The sequence below is a fragment of the Barbus barbus genome (assembly GCF_936440315.1).
Source record: "Barbus barbus genome assembly, chromosome: 28".
Lineage (NCBI taxonomy): Eukaryota > Metazoa > Chordata > Actinopteri > Cypriniformes > Cyprinidae > Barbus > Barbus barbus.
Window position 1 is genome coordinate 11,114,562 of NC_136756.1, and position 20,584 is coordinate 11,135,145.

The window sequence follows — 20,584 nt, forward strand, 5'->3', positions numbered from 1 at the left end:
GGCAACCAATGCATTCTGAAGGAATCTTAATTTCTAAGTAGTAATACTTACATTTTTCGAGTAAAATCAACAAGCCGTCAACCGCAATCACCAGATCACAGTCACCTCAGTGCTGATCACCCGCACCTGCAGTCCCTCATCAGCACTCCTATAAACACCACTAACTCTCTGACACTCATCGTCTGGTCTATGGTTCACTACACTGAACGGTACGGTACCTGACTCTACAGACTTACCTGTGTGTACTTGCCTTATAGACTCTCCAGCGTGTATTCCTGGACTCCTGTTTCTCCAGCTCTCCCGAGCACTCGGGACTCCATTCCCCAGTAAACGATAAGGATATCAGATCTCGACAATATCACTTGAATATTACAAGTTACAAGATTCCCACCTGCTTACCACTCTCCTCACCTTCCGCTCTCTTCTCAATAAACATCCCATTGTGTTACTTACCTGTTGTTTCCGGCTCTTGTGACACTGAGATCGCTACAAGTGCAGTTGTGCTGTAAAAAAACTAATGTAAATGTATTATGTTTATTTAGAGCCAATTGACTGGTCTTCAATGCCAACAGGGCTGCTTAGCAGTAAGCACATAATTATGGGTTTAGTCTTTTATCTGTCAACAATTCTGAAGCAAATGCCATCAGAGCAGTTTCTCTCAGGAGTTACGACTAATGTATGTGATACTGTTTTAACAGTGATAAACCATTTGTAAACCTAAACCTAGTGTGTGAATAAACTATACTGTATAGACATTTTCTAATGCTGCATAAATCTCAAAAATATTATTCTTCTAAATAGTAGCTGAAGTGGTTGTCAGAAATATATTCACTTGATATATACTGTTAAAAAAAAAGATTATGAAGACAAAGACAGCTTTATGTAATAGTATTTATTGATTTTTCATGGACAAAGAATAATGTCATTATGAAGATGTAATTCAAATACATAAAATTATCTTTCATGCAAATTACGAAGGTCATATTTGGTGATTGCAAACCCTTTTTATACAAAGTGACTTATAGCCTACTAATTCCATTGACAGCACCTCAAAAACAAACTAGGGAACAGAGCAATACAGGGTTTTGATCATTCTCTTCACTTTCTAATGTTACTGAACCTGTAGACTTTGCATTAACAGCCCAAATCCTCAATCAGACAATAATAAAATACAAAAGCCTATAATATGATTACAGTGGCATAAATATTATAGTATACAGTGTTTATGCATGCAACAGTATAATTTGTACCAAATTCAATCAAAATGAAACATAAATACAACAGCATTACTAAATTACAATTTTTCCACAGTTGTAGTGCTTAACAAATGTAGCTTTTAAAATCCTAAGCCTATGTCTGTTTTGTCCTCAGCCATGAAGCAGAACAGTTTTCTCATACAAAAGAAAATACCAAACAATTCTATTAGCATGCTGTTGTCCATGTACCATGATATTCTTGAAAAACTACCCTGGAAGGAATGATTTTCAGTAGCATAGTTGATATCAAAGTACTCTGGTATTACCTTGTGACACCATTACTGTACCGCATAATTTTTTTCATAATGGTTTTCTTCTGTACATACCTCTACTATAGATTATAGTACAAATATATTATTCTGTTGACAGAAGAAGAATCTGTTTAGATGATAAGGTCATCTGAGAAGAATATGATACTTCATGACAGCCCTTTTCATCTTTATGCAAAGCTACAGAAGAAACAGGCTTTTCTGATTTCTATATTCGCCGTATCCTCAGGTGGAAAAATGAGGATACGCCACAAAGACAGTTTTTTGCGAAATGATCCCTCCAACGTCAATGAGGTTCAGATTCTCGGACCACACCTTGAGTCTGTCCCCAGATTTAAGAGAAAAAATACCCTCAGAGAACAGACTTTTCCTCCAGTATTTGAGGTTGACTGTTTCCCAGTGGGAGAGCAAGGACAGGTGTCCATCATATGAGTCAGTATAAAGATGAATATCATGTTGCAGAGGTATTTCCTCTGAATTTTCACTTAAATTTCTGTATGTTATCTGAAGAGAAACCTTGAATGTTCCATCATGAAGGACTTTCAGAGATTCATTATCGTCATCCAGGATTAAGTATCTGGTATTGTTTGGTGACGGATACTCTGGTGTATACATCCACGGCACATATCCTTTTTTAGTGAACCTGACATTGTCTTTAACTAGAGAGAAGGGAAATGTGTGAATACATGTGTATGCATGTGCAGTGTAGACATAAGTTGTCTGATTTGTATTCATTTGTGCATTACGTCTTATTGCAGTCAATGTATTACTTCTTACCTGTCAAGCGAGTGAAAGATGTGAAAGTGCTTCTTTGTGTCGTGATTGTCTCTTTTCTGCTATACGATTCAGCGCCTTGATACTGCATTCCTATATGGATGAAAAATGAATTTTGATTACAGTGAATTTACATAACCACAATGTGAAAGACACTAAATTGAGTAATTACAATAGAATTCATCTTTATTAGTAAACAATGAACTTACCAAATGTAGGTGCATCCTTGGTTCCATTTTCCTATAAAAAGAGAGCAATTGTAAACAGTTTAATACACACATAATGTGAATCCTCAATTGATCGAGGTATTGATTCAATAAATGTACGTTTCAGTTTGTTTTAGTGCTTTTAAGTAATAAAATAGTGAGCAGCATATTTTTTTTCCCCATAACACTAGTAACTATGTATTATTACATATTAATTAGATACTAGCACTTACTCCTCCTTTTAAATAAGTAGTCAATTAGTCATTATGATATGCCATTGCTACAAGTAACACATTGCAAAAATGCACCATTGAATTCTCGTGCATCAGCTATTCACTTTTGAGCAGTATGCAGTTACATTATTAGTAACTTAATTCTTGACATTACTAGCCTATCTACTTCAGGCTCAACTATTACCTATGAATTATAATCCAACTAACAACTACATTTTTAACCATAGTATCAATAAATAAATAAATCTGTACAAATCAATCAGTATCTCATAACTAATGTAAGGACATCTAATAAATAGTCACTACTGGAAAACTTGATGAAAACTTAACTTTTATAAAAGACAAGAAAAATGTCATAGAAATAAAGACTGGGTCATTTAACACACATTTGAGATTTTATGCACTCTATGTTAAAACGGTTATAACATCTACTGTAATGTATGTATATTACATATGAATGAACTCGTATCCGTTGCACAGGTTTCTAAAGCAGGTTCATAGGGGCACTGAGCAGTACTCGTGACTGTTTGGCGTTGACTTTGAATGTGTATAGCAGCCTATGCGTCTTACCTTGCAGGACTGCGGGAAGGTGTGATACAGGATCGTGAACAGGCAGCAGCTGAAGCAGAAGAGCACGCTGATGGACTGGATGAGGTACACCTGTCGCCGCAGAGAGTGGTACTTTATCCTCAGACGGCTCACTGACTCGGGCTCCATTAAAACTGCGTGGAATTGACAGGATGCCTCTTCGTTTGTCATCTCCATAACGGACAGTTTAAAAGCGCCGCTCCATGCCCTTAGAATCCTCTCTATATATGTGTATATTTCTCCCACGTGTTTTCTTCAACGCCCAAAACAAACAGCCTACTCGTGGAGTTTCGGCACTATGAAAACATGAGGCTCTCAGTCCAGTCGATCCAGTGTCGTTTCCTGGTTTGCTCTGCTTGACTCAGAGCCAAATTCTTACAGCCCGAGGAAATAAACAATTACACGATGACATTTCGTCATAGCCAGACCTAGTAAGTGTTTGAAGCTGTAAAGAAGTGCTTCTCCAGGAGTCAGCACACCTCTATCCATCCAGGTCTCTGAGCGCCCCCACCCATTTAAATGTCTATTCTGAATAGTGATTATTATTCTGGTTTCATAATAATAATAATATAAAATAAATGGCTGGTAAAACCCCGTGTGAGCAAAGTCAGGTCAATATGACCAGTACATAAAATGAAGGTTAATCTGTGTTTAAAGACTCAAATATGTATTTGTGTTGGTTGATTGATTATTAACGAATGAGCCCTGTTAATATTATCAGTCATTAAGTTCAAAACCTTGCTTAAACTATGATTGATACTGATTATAAACTCAATTCATATTTCATAAAAAATATTGCATTATTTAATGGGGCTAATTGTCACCTGGATAGTTTATTAGCACATAATCTTGGCCACAGCAAAAAAATGGGTTGTGTGGACATTTCCACAATTATTGCCCAGGAGAAAAAAGATACACTGTATTGAAATTTTGTGACAACCTGCGTTAATATACACCATGTATGGGGTAAGTTGTCACAAGGGAAATTGTGATGTTAAGATGAACAAATAAAATGCACTGTTGTTGTGGCCAACAAATATTGTAACTAGATCAAAATAAATAAATAAAAACCATCAGGATGAAGTTTGTGGTGGCCAGAAGAAAGCCAGAGGACTTAAAGTTTTAAGTTAGAAGGTTTTACGATAATCTGAACAGTTTTTAGGAGTACTCTAAGTAGGCCAGAAATAAAATGGGATGTCAGTGTACTGTTTTATCTTTAAAGCAGTTCAGGTCACTTCAGTAAGAGGCTTTTACTTTGTTTCTTTCACTTTACCTTGGATTTGTTTTTAAATGAGACACACCTTGGCGATGATGCAGTACCATTATTGGATCCGACAGCAATGTCGCAACACACAAGTATGAGTAACAGTGTGTTATCATGTGTCTACTAAAAAAATAGAAAACTATTGTTTTGTCTGATACAGATCATTTGATATGAGTATTTATGTATTTTTAACCAAAATGTTTTTAGAGTACATCCGCTTTTATTTTAATATGCAAAACTGTTAGCCAGTCATGCAGAGCCAATGATGTAGAGGCATTGATCATCTGCAGAGGTAGTCTTTCCTCACAGTCCAATGTAAAAAAAAAAAAAGAAAAGTTGAGCCAACTTAAAAATTTAAGGCAACCACTTCAGCAGATTTTTGAGTTTTCTCAACTTATTTTTTAGGAAATGTTTTGTTGTATAAACTTATAACAAGAAATCTGCTAAAGCTGGTTGCCTTAAACGTTTCAGTTTGCCCAACTTTTTTATTTTTTTTATTTTTACAGTGTATGATGTCTAAGATGAAATATGAAACAAGACCTGGTTTTTAATGGAAGCTGTTTTTGAATTAATGAGGAAGTACTGCGTTTTCTTATGTCAGAAGATGAAGGATTTCTCGATTTCTCTATTCTGACCAGTAAAGCACCACTAATAAGCATGTGAGACGATTCGCTTCACAAGCACCACTCAGAATATTAAAAAGCTGCAATCCTTTCTCAAGCAATATCATTTAAAAAAATAGGACATTTAACACACAACTTGATATTTCTAAACAATATACTGAATGAATGAAAAAGTTGCCTGAATGTAACCATGTGTTGTTTAAAATGTAATTTATCCAAAATATTTACCATGTTTATGAAACACTATCATAGCCACAGAAGTCACATAAAGTTCCAAATAAAATCAGACCAAAAACACTGCTAGATGCATAAATAATTGGATATTACATTAAAACTCCTAATTAAAACCTCTAACCCTTTTTTTTAAGTAATTTTTGCTGCAGAACATAAAACTTTTATACTCTGGAGGAAGGTTACAGGAAAATGATACAAGAATGGCACAAGGCCAGGAATGACTCATTGCTATGCATGTGGGTTTTTAGGTATGTACAACAGTCAAACAACTTCTGCAAAGAGATAGTTCTGGCAAAAAGTGTTGATTATATTATTGCAAACCATTGTTTGCATGAAGCTCCTAAACTGTGTTGTCAAGTTGCCTTTTATTGTTTGTCAAGGTAACAAAAAAAGACCTAGAAATGTGAAGAATGTTTGTGAGTAATGGCATGTTCCCCTCCTTTCACTGGAAGAGTTTAGTGTACTTAGGGAAATCACATTCTCGCATCTGGCTATTAAACATTTAATTTATGAGGCAGAGCACTGGATGTTATTTCAGCTTTCATGTAACGCATTTGACCTGGTTTCTTACTGGATATTTTTTTATTAAGCATTTAAGACCCCTAGGTTGTGGGTCCTCACATTGGAAGCAAAATATAAAAATGCTTTGTTTTTGTCTAATTTTCCTTTTTCTGCATTTATTCATTAAACATCTCCTGGTTTCACTTTGACTGTTTAGGCACGTGGCTGTTATTACAGTGCTTGACACAATCAGGATATTATCTCGGCCTGGATTTTCCATTTAGGTGTTGGAAGCTTAGACCAGTCTTGCAAAAAAGGAATGCTACTTTTCAATTCTACTTCCATCCTGTTCATAGTTCAACGTGTTTATTATCATTTTTAGACAAAAATAGCCAAACGTGAGTGCATGAGATAGGCCATTCATAACATTCTTGTTGCTATCCGAGTCAGATCTAACGATAATTGGTAGTTTCTATGACATACTGATATACACAGATCAGTCACTCTTATCATGGCGATACCCCTTTATTAGATTCAACAGGGTCAGTGCAGTCAGTATCCAAAAAAAGTATAAGATAACAAGTGAAATGTGTGTTGCGTTTTTTTTTCAGTTTGTGCTAACAATTTGATCAGAAATTTGCATATTCCATAAGTTTGTAAATATCCTGACGATCACATTGCCAGAATGACACGAGAATGATCATCTTGATCATCCAAATATCACAAATGTACTTATTTGATTAGTGACCTAGAAATAGTGCAGCAATTCTGTATTTCCAGATTTAATAAAACATTTTGAATCCCAGTTTATCCATAGGTTGAGATACCTATGGATAATACTCTGTGTATTGTATTTATTTTATTTGAACTGCATGCATTTGATTGATCGAATGGTGTTGACTCCCTCTGCCAATGCATTGATGAAATTAACAGTTGGATGTGCCAGAACTTCCTTCAGTTAAACAAGGAGAAAACTGAAGTCATTGCATTTGGAAACAAAGATGAAGTTCTCAAGGTGAATGCATACCTTGACTCTAGGGGTCAAACAACTAAAAATCAAGTCAGAAATCTTGGGGTGATTCTGGAGACAGATCTTAGTTTCAGTAGTCATGTCAAAGCAGTAACTAAATCAGCATAATATCATCTCAAAAACATTGCAAGAATTAGATGATTTGTTTCCAGTCAAGACTTGGAGAAACTTGTTCATGCCTTTATCAGCAGCAGGGTGGATTACTGTAATGGTCTCCTCGCCGGCCTTTCCAAGAAGACCATTAGACAACTGCAGCTCATCCAGAACACTGCTGCCAGGAATCTGACTAGAACCAGAAAATCTGAGCATATCACACCAGTCCTCAGGTCCTTACACTGGCTTCCAGTTACATTTAGGATTGATTTTAAAGTACTTTTACTCGTTTATAAATCACTCAATTGCCCAGGACCTAAATATATTGCTGATATGCTCACTGAATATAAACCGAACAGACCCCTCAGATCATTAGGATCGAGTCAGTTAGAAATACCAAGGGTTCACACAAAACAAGGGGAGTCTGCTTTTAGCTATTATGCAACCAGCTTCCAGAAGAGATCAGATGTGCTAAAACATTAGCCACATTTAAATCAAGACTCAAAACTCTATATCATTTTAAAAATTCCTTGTTTTTATTATTTTTATTTCCATTTTTTTATTGATTTTTAATGTCTATTTCACTTTCTTTTATGTAAAGCACTTTGAATTACCACTGTGTATGAAATGTGCTATATAAATAAACTTGCCTTGCCTTTCAAGAGTGCTGATATACAGTCCAAAAGCATTGGGATGTGTGCTTTAGTGGTGGGATACATACTTTTGGTGACTCTTTGTGTTTCTTATTTATGTTAATAGGTAAGTAATTGAATAATTCACTCAACAGATTCATTGCTGATTTATTCAAGAATCAGAAGGCATCACTCTTGCTTTGTTTGGAACTTCTTAGGTTGGTATAACCAAACTAGTTAAAGTAAGTGACAGTTTTTGTCTAAAATGTAAGTTACTCAGTATTAACGTACTGTTGAACTGTTGTAAAAAACAAAACAGTATCTCACACTGTTCACACTGCTGCTGTTGGTCCAAATACTACCATTTGAAGTATGTTATGGTCAGCAAGGCTGCATTTATTTGATTAATACAGTAATATTTTAAAATAAAATTACAATTTACAATAAGTGTTTTCTATATACATATATATGTGATGACAAAGCTGAATTTTCTTATTATTTTTGTTGTTGAAAAACGTTTTTGTGATGCTTTTGTGATTTTTTTGATTAAAAGAGCATTCAAAAACAGCAATTGTGTGAAATAAAATCTTATGTAACATTATGTGTTTGTTATAATATTAAATGTATGTATATATAGCCTCTGGATATGTACTGTTAGTTTACAGTATGTTTTCTTTTTATAGCCTGTCACTGACAAGTGCACAAAATGCGCTCGATAAACCTTTAAATTAAAGCAATTTAAAAACTTTGAATGATTCACATGTACATGCACCCATCAGGAAACAATGTGCGCATAATCAGTCAATATCATTCAGTCATATCAGTATACAGATTCCTGGTAGATGGTCGTCACCCAACAGCTCTCGCGTAAAAGAAAGGTTGGGTCAGAATTACTCTTGGCTGAGCTGTACGGAGCTACACCCTCGAGGAACAAAGGCTATCCTGAATACAGAAACTTCCAAATGGCTATTTTTATTCAGTTCATTGTAAAGTCAGATGCCTTCTGATTAGCAGTTCTACAGTATTTGTGTGTACAATTGGGAAATTATGATGAAACCTAAACACACGGCTACAGGCTGACTGGGGTTGCAACATAAGTTATTCTTATATGCTTCTTCTTCTTTCTTGTTTTTTTTAAAGAATTTTGCAATTAAAATATTAAGTGTCTATAAGTGTCTAAAATGACTTTTTTTTCTTCCAAATGGCAAATTCTTAGATTTAAGGTCTGTTCACACCAAGGACAAATGACGATAAAAATAAAGATATAGTTTTAATAATCATTCTAAATTTACCAGAGTCCACACCACAACTATTATATGATATAGTTGGAATTGCTTTCACACTGATTTTTTATTTTTTTTCTCCAGCTAATGAATGACAAAAACACTGACAGCCAATCAGAATCCATCCTGCTTTGAAGAGCTGGAGCATTTAAAGCAGTAAATGACAAAACTGTAGAACATGTTACAAAAGACAAAACGTTATCATGCATTGAGATGGATGCTAATATAGTTATCGTTCTTGATGTTAACAGAACTTTAAAGGTAAAATTTGTAATTTCTGTAAAAATACTGACTATTTTCAAAAATGTTTTATAAACATGTTGAACAGTTTCCATTGGTCTGTCAAACAGATAACACTACCAAAATCTCACATGATTAGCTGAGCAGTTGTTCTGTCTGTCAGGCTTGTCGGGATGGTCAAACAAACAAACATGATGCAACCAACTTAGAGTTGACTGTCCACATTAAAGTGGGCAAGAGATGTTATTTTATACTGATAGTTCATCAAAAAAAAAATTAATATGTCATAAATTTGTTGTTCCAAATCAGTATGACCAATATGTTTTGTCTGTATAATGAAAAAGAAAGGGGTCCAAAACAATATCAGGCCTCACTGACTTTTATTGTATGGACCAAAAAAAACGTTCCACATACGAAAAGTCACACAGGTTTGGAGTGACATGATTTACAGAATTTTCGTTTTTGGTTTCCTGTTAACATCCAAAAGAGACACACACACCCCCACAAGCAATCTCAAAAAGTGTCATCTCATTGAAGAATGTCCTTTGATTCAATAATCCTTTAATTTCAGTCATATGACCACTCAGGAATGAGAAAATACAATATTTTCCACTGAAATCCCATTGTATATTGTGAGTTACTTACGTGTAACCTGATTAAATAAATTAGAAAGAAAATAAGAAGAGAAAATAAGACTTCCAACGCATCTTTTGAGGCTGTGCTCACAACTCTACAGAGTCTACAGAGTATGCATTCGGTATGGTACACTGTACAATGCAGCATGAAGATTGAAAAACACCTGTAAAATAAGACCACATGAGACAAACACAAATGATAAATAAATAGGAATTAACAAGACAAATTCGAATAGGAAACACAAAAAAAACAACACACAATAATTTAAACACCTGTCATTTGTCCAAGTCATCAAAATGATCCTGAATCACATTTAAAAGGGTCCTTGCAGATAAATGAAAAAAAACCACACTGTGTCCACCGTCGTATCTTATGGGGTCCCAAAAACATCCTTTCCACTTCACAAAGTCCTCTGAACACGCTCCTCCTGGGTCATATTACGCTTTCATGGCTTTCATGTCTACAATATTGTGTCAAACGTTTGATCAGTTTTCGTGAAACTATGCAGCAGAATCAATCCAGTCTTTTTGTACATTCCTGCGTAGAATCCAGCTCTACACAGTTAGATCTGAAACTGTTCCCACACAAAACGCCAACTCTCTCTCTCTCACTCTCACATGCACACACATACACATCCACCCACTCGCACATAAATACAATAAGGCTGAAACAGGTGCTAGTGGAACAGGTATGACTGTTATGTTGCATGTTCAGTTTGGTACCGATCTGTGACAGGAATCGTGTAAAGAGGAAATCGAAGCGAGACTGCATTCCAAAGAAATCCAAAGTGCCGCCTTTGTATGAAATAGTATCTGTCAAAGATACGCACATACACGGGACTTGAAACTGGACTTGCAGATTGAATAAACGTCCTCTGATTTACATTGAAATTTGCAAAGCCAAAGTGAATTTCCCAGGTGATGCAATTGGGGCAGACTGAAACCTTGCGAAATTTCTATACAAACTGCAGATTTAGGTGAAATTGTCTTGGCATGTGGGTTCAAAGGTCTTTCAGTTGCCTCTGAAATAGTGGAATCCCCATTCATGTAACTAGAATGCTTAAACCCAAACGCAGAGTTCAGAGGCTCATTTAAGAGGCAATGTATTCGCATTTTATCGTTTTTGTGTCCAAGGAGTAACATGTTAACTTGTCTTGTATTTCCTTGAGTCCTCTCTGAAATGTTACACGAAATATTGTACGTGAAAACACTTTGCATGAGGATATCACATAGGAAGCAATGGGGAGCTAAATAGTGTGTAGAATCAAATAAAGTTTTGGCTCCCAGGCTACCTTCTTTCAATAATCATCAAAATGAACAGGATAGTTCACCAGAAAATGAAAATTTGGTTCTTTACTCACCCTTACAGGGTTAGATCACCCAAAAATAAAAAATTCTGTCATTAATTACTCACTTTTATGTCGTTCCAAACCCATAAGAACTTTGTTCATCTTGGAACAAAAATGAAGATATTTTTGAAATAATCCGAGAGCTTTCTGACAGTAACACAACTACCACATTCAATGCCCAGAAACGTAATAAGGACATCTTTAAAATAGTCCATGTGGCATCAGTGATTTAACCTTGAAGCTACAAGAATTAATTCATGCGCAAAGAAAACTAAAATAAAGGCGATATTCAACAAACTCTTCTCTTCGACGCGCGTTCACGAAAGCCGACGTTCTGACGTAGAACCCAGATGCACTGTGCCTTGTTTGCAAACAGAGGAAGATGCACACTGTACATAAAACAATCTTCGTAAACATGTCTAAAGATTTTGTCAGAGAGGATGACTTGCAATTTTTTGCCCAGCCTTACTTATTCAAACCAGAATACACAGGTGATGAGCTAAGAGAGATGGATATTCTACATCAGAACGCTGTGAATGTGCCACGAAGACTGACACGGAAGAGAAGACATTTTTGAATAAAGTCATTATTTTTGTTTTCTTTGTGCACAAAAAGTATTCTTGTAGCTTCATGAAATTACGGTTGAACCACTGATGTCACATGGACTATTTTAACGATGTCCTTACTACCTTTCTGAGCCTTAAACGTGGTAGTTACGTTGCTGTCTATGAAGGGTCAAAAAGCTCTCGGATTTCATCAAAAATACCTTAATTTGTGTTCCAAAGATGAACGAAGTCCTTGCGGATTTGGAACAACATGAGGGTGAGTAATTAATGACAGAATTTTCATTTTTGAGTGAACTATCCCTTTAATATCTTCCCAAACTTGTATGACTTTGTTTCTTCAGTGGAACGTTATTGAAATTGTCCCAATGTTGTTTCGGATTGATTTTCAGTGTTATGTTCCACTGAAAAATGAAAGTCAGGTTTGGAAAGACATGAGAATGAGAAAATGATAACAGAATGTCAATTTTTGGCTGAACTATCCCTTTAAGAAAAGATACAATCATACCGACGACTTCACGCTTTGTACATGTTGGCAGCAGTGGCGAGCGCTAACTGCCCATTGGCCGCGACCACACATGGCTCCTCCTCCAATAGTCCATTGGGGTCGGCATGTGGGATGCTGTCGTGGTAGCTGCTGAAGCTGATGTTGTCTTCCTTTAGCTCAATGGTCCAAAACGGGGCGTTGAGTTTCCGATTGCGGTACTCACGATAAGTATACACGCCTCCAACGAAGCCCATGAGGAGAACAACCACCACGATGATGACGGCCAGGATGATGATGTTAAACTGCGTCCAGGACACTACTGTCAGGGCAGAGGCCGTGCTGTTGTGTCCTGAGGAGTCTCCCGTGCCAGACTGAAGGGTCGGTAGGCTTGGGTGGGTGGTAGGAGAGGAAGAGGAAGTAAGGAGGCGGGAAGCAGGTGTAAAAGCAACAGAACTTGTGGATTGGGGGATTTCTGTAGTCTTGATGTCTTGAATCGGGAGGATTCTCACAGCTGAGAGAGAACGAGAGTCAATGATTTAAATGGTTAGTGTAAACAGATTATAAAGGTTATAAATGAAAGATGATTAACTAAGAACATTAGCTAAATAAGCATTCAAGATGAATCGCAAATCAGCCAATAAACCAAACTAAATTAGGATTAGGACCGCATCAATAACCGTGTAAAGTTCATCAATTATGAAACAAGTTCAATTCAGTGATAAGCAGCTTTACAGAATAGAACAATAGTGCTGTTATTGTTGAACACTCCCATTAAAATCAATGTAAATGGGAAATATTTCCTCCAGCACACTGTCATGACAGCTTTTTATAGTTTGTACAAGATGTCACAATTGCATGGCATATATAATTTATTTAAAATGTGAATAACTAATGTGTTTTTCAGTGTAAAGTGGTCTGCCTAGACAACATCTAAAACAGCAATACATTAATTTAGGAACACAGTTTTTAGCTCCTTTGTGTGTGTGGGTGTGTGTGTGATGAGGATCTGCAAATAAAACAACGATGACATGACATTTTTTTTAATATGTAGATCCAAATTATTGTATATTTTCATCCTTTAGACAGAAAAGAATGCAGGTGTTGACCATAAACAAAAATACTAGTGAAAAATAACAGTAAACTGAAAAAAGAAAAAGAAAAGTGCTCTGTGGTGTGGCTGTTTGTAAGATGAAAATCTGGATTAAAAGGCAATTATTTTTAAATTCAGTTGTTAGGATCTATTTTAAGAAAGTACTATGCACAGACTTACTATTTTGTAATCAATTGTTGCATCGTGACTCACAGAATCCATTTCAAAATGGGCTAAATATTAAGGGAAAACTAAAAAAGGCACCCCAACAAGAAGGAGATGAGACACGTCAAGCATGTCAAGTTCTACCAGCACTATTAATCACATTTGTAATATTTGACGTAGAGCTACTGTGAACTAACATGAACGTTGTTCATATTTTCAGGGTGTCTAAGTGTTCAAATCTATGTCAAAAGAGTTGAAGAAAAATGAAAATATATACATTCAAGTTCAAACCTTGTCATCTGTATGTCCATGTCCATTTGTCATCTATACCCTAAAGTTAATCTAATGTTCTAATACTTTAAAAAGGCATTGTCAAAAGCATAGAGTGCTAACACAGGAAGTCTAAACTGACCATAAACAACCACCTCAACAAGGATCCTTATCCTTAGCTAAGGTAAAAGTGCGAACGGCATAATAAAATCATTAAAAATTATCCAGACAACATCAAAGCTTGCATTCATTATTCATGACTCATGTGATGGGATCCCAGCAACCACTTCAGAAACAAATGCACCTGCATATTTTTGACGTGACACCGTTATGAGTTACTGATAAAAAATGCAGTGACATGCTTTTTCATCAGTGGGATGACACATTCCCGCTCTCTATTCAATGACCACCTGATATTGCCCACAAAACACAGAGCACTCGCTAAAATCTTCCACTATGACTTACTGGCAGATGTGCAGTTTCAGAGAATCTGACTAGACGTTTTTACCAGTCTGTAGGAAACTGGCTGCAACATCCCAATTTTGAGGAAGAAAGAATCACAGGAGTTGCAAACGCTTGCAAGTTTCATGATATCATATGAGTGTCTGTTAAAAATAAATGGTAATTTCAGATGGACAGAAACTGCGGTATATCACATGTCAAATACCCTATCTGTGCAACATGTCAAGGAATATTTTTATCTACACTAATATATTTGGAAAAATAAAGATTTTTTTTAAAGGCTACATATTTGATAAAAAATACAGTAGTGATATTATTAACTATTATAATATTATTACAATTTAAAATAAGTGTTTTCTCATTTAACATATTTCGGCATCATTACTTCAGTCTTCAGTGTGACACGATCCTTCAGAAATCATTCTAATATGATATATATATATCATATTATATATTATATCATATATCATATTATCACTATTTATGTGACCCTGGACCACAAAACCAGTCTTAAGTGTCAATTTTTCAAAACTGAGATGTATACATCATCTGAAAGCTGAATAAATAATCTTTCCATTGATGTATGGTTTGTTATGATAGGACAATATTTGGCTGAGATACAACTATTTGAAAATCTGGAATCTGAGGATGCAAAAAAATCTAAATTCTGAGAAAATCATCTTTAAATTTGTCCAAATGAAGTTCTTAGCAATGCATATTACTAATCAAAAACTAAGTTTAATATATTTACGGTAGGAAATTTGCTAAATATCTTAATGGAACATGATCTTTACTTAATATCCTAATGATTTTTGGCATTAAAGAAAAATGTATCATTTTGACCTATACAATGTATTTTTGGCTATTGCTACAAATATACCCCAGCAACATAAGATTGGTTTTGTGGTCCACAGGGGGCGTAATACAGAAAATTTCTTATCTTAGGTCTTAATTTAAGATGTGATATGTTAAATTAGGATTTTTTCAAATTCGTATTACAGAAGCAAATCTTAACTTGATTTGGGATTCTTATCCTATCTTAAAAAATAGTATCTTATCTCTAGTTAGGAAATCTTAAATGGCATAATCAAGCGCGACAATCCACTCTCAGGTCTGTTACCAAGCAACCAACACTGCTGATGAGGTAAACAAAAGCTACTTCACTTTGAAAATCGCCTTTTGAAAAAAAAAAAGGCATTAGTCACTTGCACTACAACCAGTAATGCTCCGTGACACTGTTGTTGGTCTCTATAATGCTGGTTGCAGTTCCTTTACTAACTGTAATATGTTGTGTGGCAGTCTGTAATTACTGTGTTTTGTCATCAAAATATAACACATCTTCAGGGTCCTCCAAGAGTCTTTCTACCATTAAACATCCTCGTTTTTCATTTTCAACTATTAATAAATGTAATACCCTTGTCGGACAGCACAGTTGTAAGCGTTTTTTTTTTTTTTCCGTTAGCTTTCAAATAATTTTGAAGTTAGGACAGCTGTGGGGTTGTCCTAAAGTTAAGACAGTTTTTAGGGTTTTTTGTCAAGTTAGGAGGTTTCTGTAATACCCCTTTCCTATCTGTAGTTAAGATAAGATAACGCACTAAGGAAATGCTGTTCTGTAATAGCTTTTGTCCTAAATGTGGTCCTAACTGAAATTACCATGGTTACCAAACAGATAAGATAAGATTTTAAAGTTAGGATCTTTCTGTAATACGCCCCCAGGGCCATATATATATATATATGTACAAGTCAGTCCTCTGTCGTGTGTGTCATGTGTCCCTGCCTCTTGTGTCCATATTTGGTTTGTTTCCTGTGCTTGTCCTATGTGATCATTAGTTAATCCTTGTCCAGCTGTGTTTGTCTTGTTATCTATGATTTATCTGTGTATTTATAGTCCTGTTTATTCAGTTTGATTTGGTCTGTAAGCCCTGCCCTGCCTGCCCTGCCTTGATGTGTTCAGTAAAGACTATTATTTGAGTTACATCATCTGCGTGTTCCTGTATCCTCCTCGCTCCTCCCTGCTGTGTGCACCGTGACAATATATATGTATATATGTAACATGTATGTGTTTTCTCCGTTTCCTGTTTGCCCTTAATTGGTTTTGTTCCGGTTCCTCTCATTGGTTCATTATTAGTTAATCATCAGTAAGTCTGCTCACCTGTGTTCATCTTGTTTGCTCCTTTGTCTGTATCTCTTTAAAAGCCTTGAGTTTCATTGTCCTGTCTACATTTGTAACCCTTGTTCGAAAACGTTCTCTGACATTGCTCTTCATCATTAAAATTACCTTCGTCACATTCCCGATTCCTGTGTTCCCTGGAGATGTCACGTTACTCTATATATATATATATATATATATATATATATATATATATATATATTAGTGCTGGCAACCGATTGTGATATATGTGCATAATATATGTATGTGTGCTCTGTATATTTATTATGTATATATAAATACAAACACATGCATGTATTTATTTAAGAAAAATAGGTTTTGTTTATATATTAAATATTATTTGTAATATAAATTATATGAATATTAATATAGACAAGCAAATACATATAAATATTTAAAAAATATGTACTGTATTAGTGTGTTTATATATACATAATAAATATACACAGCATATATATATATATATATATATATACACACAGACAATACAACAACAATAATAATATTTTCAGCAATGATGCATTCGATTGATTTGAGATGACCGTCTCCACAATAATATTAAGCAGCATATTTTCAACAATGATAATAATAAACATAATTAATAACTGATCACCAATAATGATTAATAATAACTGAGCAGCAAATCAGCTTATTAGAATGATTTCTGAAGGATCATGTGACACTGAAGACTGAAAGTAATTACTGCTGAAAATTCAGCTTTGACATCACAGGAATAAATTACATTTTAAAATATTAAGATATAAAACAGTTATTTTAAATCGTAATCATATTTCGCAATATTACTATTTTAAATGTATTTTTGATATATAAATAAATTCAGACTTGATAAGCGTAAGATATGTTCAAAAACATTTGTAAAAATCCAAACGTCTGAGCAGTAGTGTATGTTCCCAGTGTCGTACCTCTCAGGGTGCAGTTGTGGTAGCGGGCGTCCCCCATGTATCCACGAGTGCAGGTCTCACAGTGTGCTCCCGCCGTGTGGTTGATGCAGCGGTGGCAATGGCCAGTCTCAGGGTGGCAGATTTGTGGCATGGAGCGAGGGTCGGCGTTCCCATTACAGTCGCAGGGCACACACGCGCCTGAGGATTTAAATAAACCATCCATGCACACGTTGCATGCCGGGCCGGAGAAGCCAGGCTTACATTCGTCACATACAGGTCGTCCACTGGAATCTGGAAATGCAGTTAAACAGATCTGATCAAAAACTACATAATGTCATATAATAACACAAATGTGCAAACAAGGGATTTGTAGTTTACTTTAAGAAGCATTATACAGTAATATTTTAGTCTCCACGTGCACAGCCTTCAGTTTCCTTTCTAATGCTGGACTTATTTTAAATGTACAGAGGGCCGAAAAGGTATTTGGATAGTTGTGCCATACTTGAAAATGTATGAATATCATTATATACTGTAACACTTTAGAATAGGGAACACTTATTCACTATTAACTGAGACTTTTCCCGCAATAAATTCCAAATTTGCTGCTTATCAATAGTTAGTGAGGTAGTTGTTAAGTTTAGGTATTTGGGTAGGATTATGAATGTAAAATAAGGCATTAATATGTGCTTAATTACTAAGCACAATATTTTAGTAATATGCATGCTAATAATCAACTAGTTAAGAGACCCTAAAATAAAGTGTTACCATATATACATATATATAATTATATACATACTACACCCCCCCCCCCAGCTTCTCTATAGGAGAGGCCATGATTTTTTTACATGGTCATGATAATTTTGTTTTCATTTGAAATTAATCTGCACCTTCTACCTCTCCTTCCACCCTGTTATCCACTTCCTCTCTGTCCTCTGAGAAAAACTGTAATGTATTACATTTCATTCTGAAATTTTAGTCAATGAAAATAACATTTTAGTTGACATTTTTATTTGTACAAGAACGTGTAAAACTGACCACATTTAAGTAAACATGAACATCTATTAATTTAAACAAACAAATTAGGTTTAATCAACAAAAAAGAAGTATCAGATAACAACTACATTCTTTCTAGATTTTTCTTATAAACACACTAGTGTAGTACCTTAAAAGTGAAGATATTTCTGAGAAAATCTTAAAATACTTTTAGGGACAACTTGTAGTTCCAACTCCAACAACTAGGTGGCACCACAGCACCGCACCAAATTTCAAGTCTGACACCATATTCTACACAAGTGTAGAATAAAATCACCTGATGACATATACAAAGCCAAAATGGTACAGTGATGGTATTTGATGGAAACAGACAGAAATACTATGGCACCTCAATGTTTCTATGGTTTCTATCCAAGATACTTAAAAAATGCCAAGGTATTACCATAGTGCCATACCCAGAAACCATGGTATTGCCGTGATGTGCTTTCAAGTGGAATATGGAGGAGCCATCCTTAAGACTCTTAAGTTAAGTGTGTTCAACACACACACAACCGGTGTCATCAATGAAATATTCATGATTGGAAAGAAAGCCAGTTAGGAGGATGTGTGAGTGACTGCACTGGATTAACACCCTGACCTGCTTGACTGCTGCAGCACTCGCTGACTGACCCACTACCGCCTGCTAGCTGAAATAACATGCAGTAATGCAGGCCTCTGCAGTTTCAATAGACACCACTGATCCTTTTTCTCAATGGCCGCTGTTGCCAGAGCAACCCTTTCCTAAAGCAGATCTCCCCCAACACCACCCCACTGACCCCCTCGCTGCCACAGCCTGTGACACGAGAGATGGAGACACACTGCCGGCCAGTGACAGAAGGAAGCGGCCAGAAGGTGGAGGAATTCATTTCGGCACTCCTCCCGTTCCTGCCATGAGAACGCTAGGCTGTGCCAGTGCCAGCCTCATGCTCCAGCTACAGACGGTGTGATGCCAACAGACGAGGCTTTACCACCTTCAGCGTCACCAGGGGAGACGACTCAAGAGTTTAGAAATGCACACACACACATTTGGCCTAGAATTTGTGCTCTTTTTGAGTGTTTTGAGGGTGTTGTGACCATGAGAGACCTCGAGAAATGGCTTGACATCAGGTTTCTCTCCTGTGTTGAGGTATATCCTGTTAAAACAGGAAGTTTGGTGGGGCTGCATGTACTGCATGTTATATATATATATGTATTTATTATAAATATTATTTTAATTAATAACTATAAAGATTTTATTTAAATTATTTTGAAAGTGAAAGTGACGTGACATACAACCAAGTATGGTGACTCTGAATTCGTGCTCTGCATTTAACCCATCCAACGTGCACACACACAGCAGTGAACACACACACACCGTGAACACACACCCGGAGCAGTGGGCAGCCATTTATGCTGCGGCGCCCGGGGAGCAGTTGGGGGTTCGGTGCCTTGCTCAAGGGCACCTCAGTTGAGGGTGGAGAGAGCGCTGGACATTCACTCCCCCCACCTACAATTCCTGCCGGACCTGAGACTCGAACCCGCAACCTTTGGATTACGAGTCTGACTCTCTAACCATTAGGCCATGACTGCCCCACATTGATTTTGTAACATTTATTGTTAAACAATTTTATTTATTAATTGTTTATTCAGTTATTTTATTTAAATGTAATTATTTATTCAATTATTTCATTTACATTTTTGCACAATTTATCTCTGGACTTTTTGGTGGTTGGATACCCAGATTAACAGGTAGTAATTTAGCAGATCCATGGAAATTTCAAGTACGCGTATTATAGGAGTAACCTGGGTTCAATCATTTAGCTCAAGAGCACAACGGTGGATTGGTGAATCTTGAAGGATTTAAATTTACAACCGTTCAGTAATTAGCCCAAATCTTTAACTACACCACCCAACAAAATATAAACTTAAAATGAACCATCTTTTTTGGATAGTGAAAGACAAAGCTGTGTGTTTGTTGACAAACTGATAATCACTTGTATACCGCTTCAGCTCCCTCATTTTCCACTCTCTTGCATTTTCCATCGCTCTCCTTTCTAAGACAATAAAATCATTTCAACTCAAATGAGTATTTAATATCCATATATTTATGGATTTGTTGGTTTGTTAAATAGTAATAGTTGGCAGTCTGACGATCATTATCAGTACAAATATAATGACCGGCTGACTGTACATTATGCATTACATATTTGACCTATAAAAAAATAAATAATACTGAGTACACTTATATAAGAGT

The 20,584-nt window shown here is 35.9% G+C and overlaps 2 protein-coding genes across 2 annotated transcripts in view; both read right to left on the reverse strand.

Annotated features, from left to right (window-relative positions):
* Nucleotides 1-880: 880 nt before the first annotated feature.
* Nucleotides 881-3,680, reverse strand: LOC306848671 (uncharacterized protein). Its single transcript, XM_079383358.1, has 4 exons — nucleotides 3,309-3,680; nucleotides 2,509-2,539; nucleotides 2,303-2,392; nucleotides 881-2,184 (listed from the first exon to the last, which is right to left on the reverse strand). The coding sequence occupies exons 1-4, from the start codon at nucleotides 3,501-3,503 to the stop codon at nucleotides 1,751-1,753; spliced, it is 750 nt and encodes a 249-aa protein (XP_079239484.1). The 5' UTR covers nucleotides 3,504-3,680; the 3' UTR covers nucleotides 881-1,750.
* Nucleotides 3,681-9,590: 5,910 nt separating this feature from the next.
* LOC306847769 (multiple epidermal growth factor-like domains protein 9) overlaps nucleotides 9,591-20,584 on the reverse strand; it is a 34,469-nt gene continuing 23,475 nt past the window's right edge. The window contains exons 5-6 of the mRNA XM_079381915.1: nucleotides 17,341-17,610; nucleotides 9,591-12,771 (exon numbers count right to left, since the gene is read on the reverse strand). Coding sequence (XP_079238041.1) covers nucleotides 12,290-12,771; nucleotides 17,341-17,610 — 752 coding nt within the window. The 3' untranslated portion in view covers nucleotides 9,591-12,289. The remainder of the gene's footprint in view (nucleotides 12,772-17,340; nucleotides 17,611-20,584) is intronic.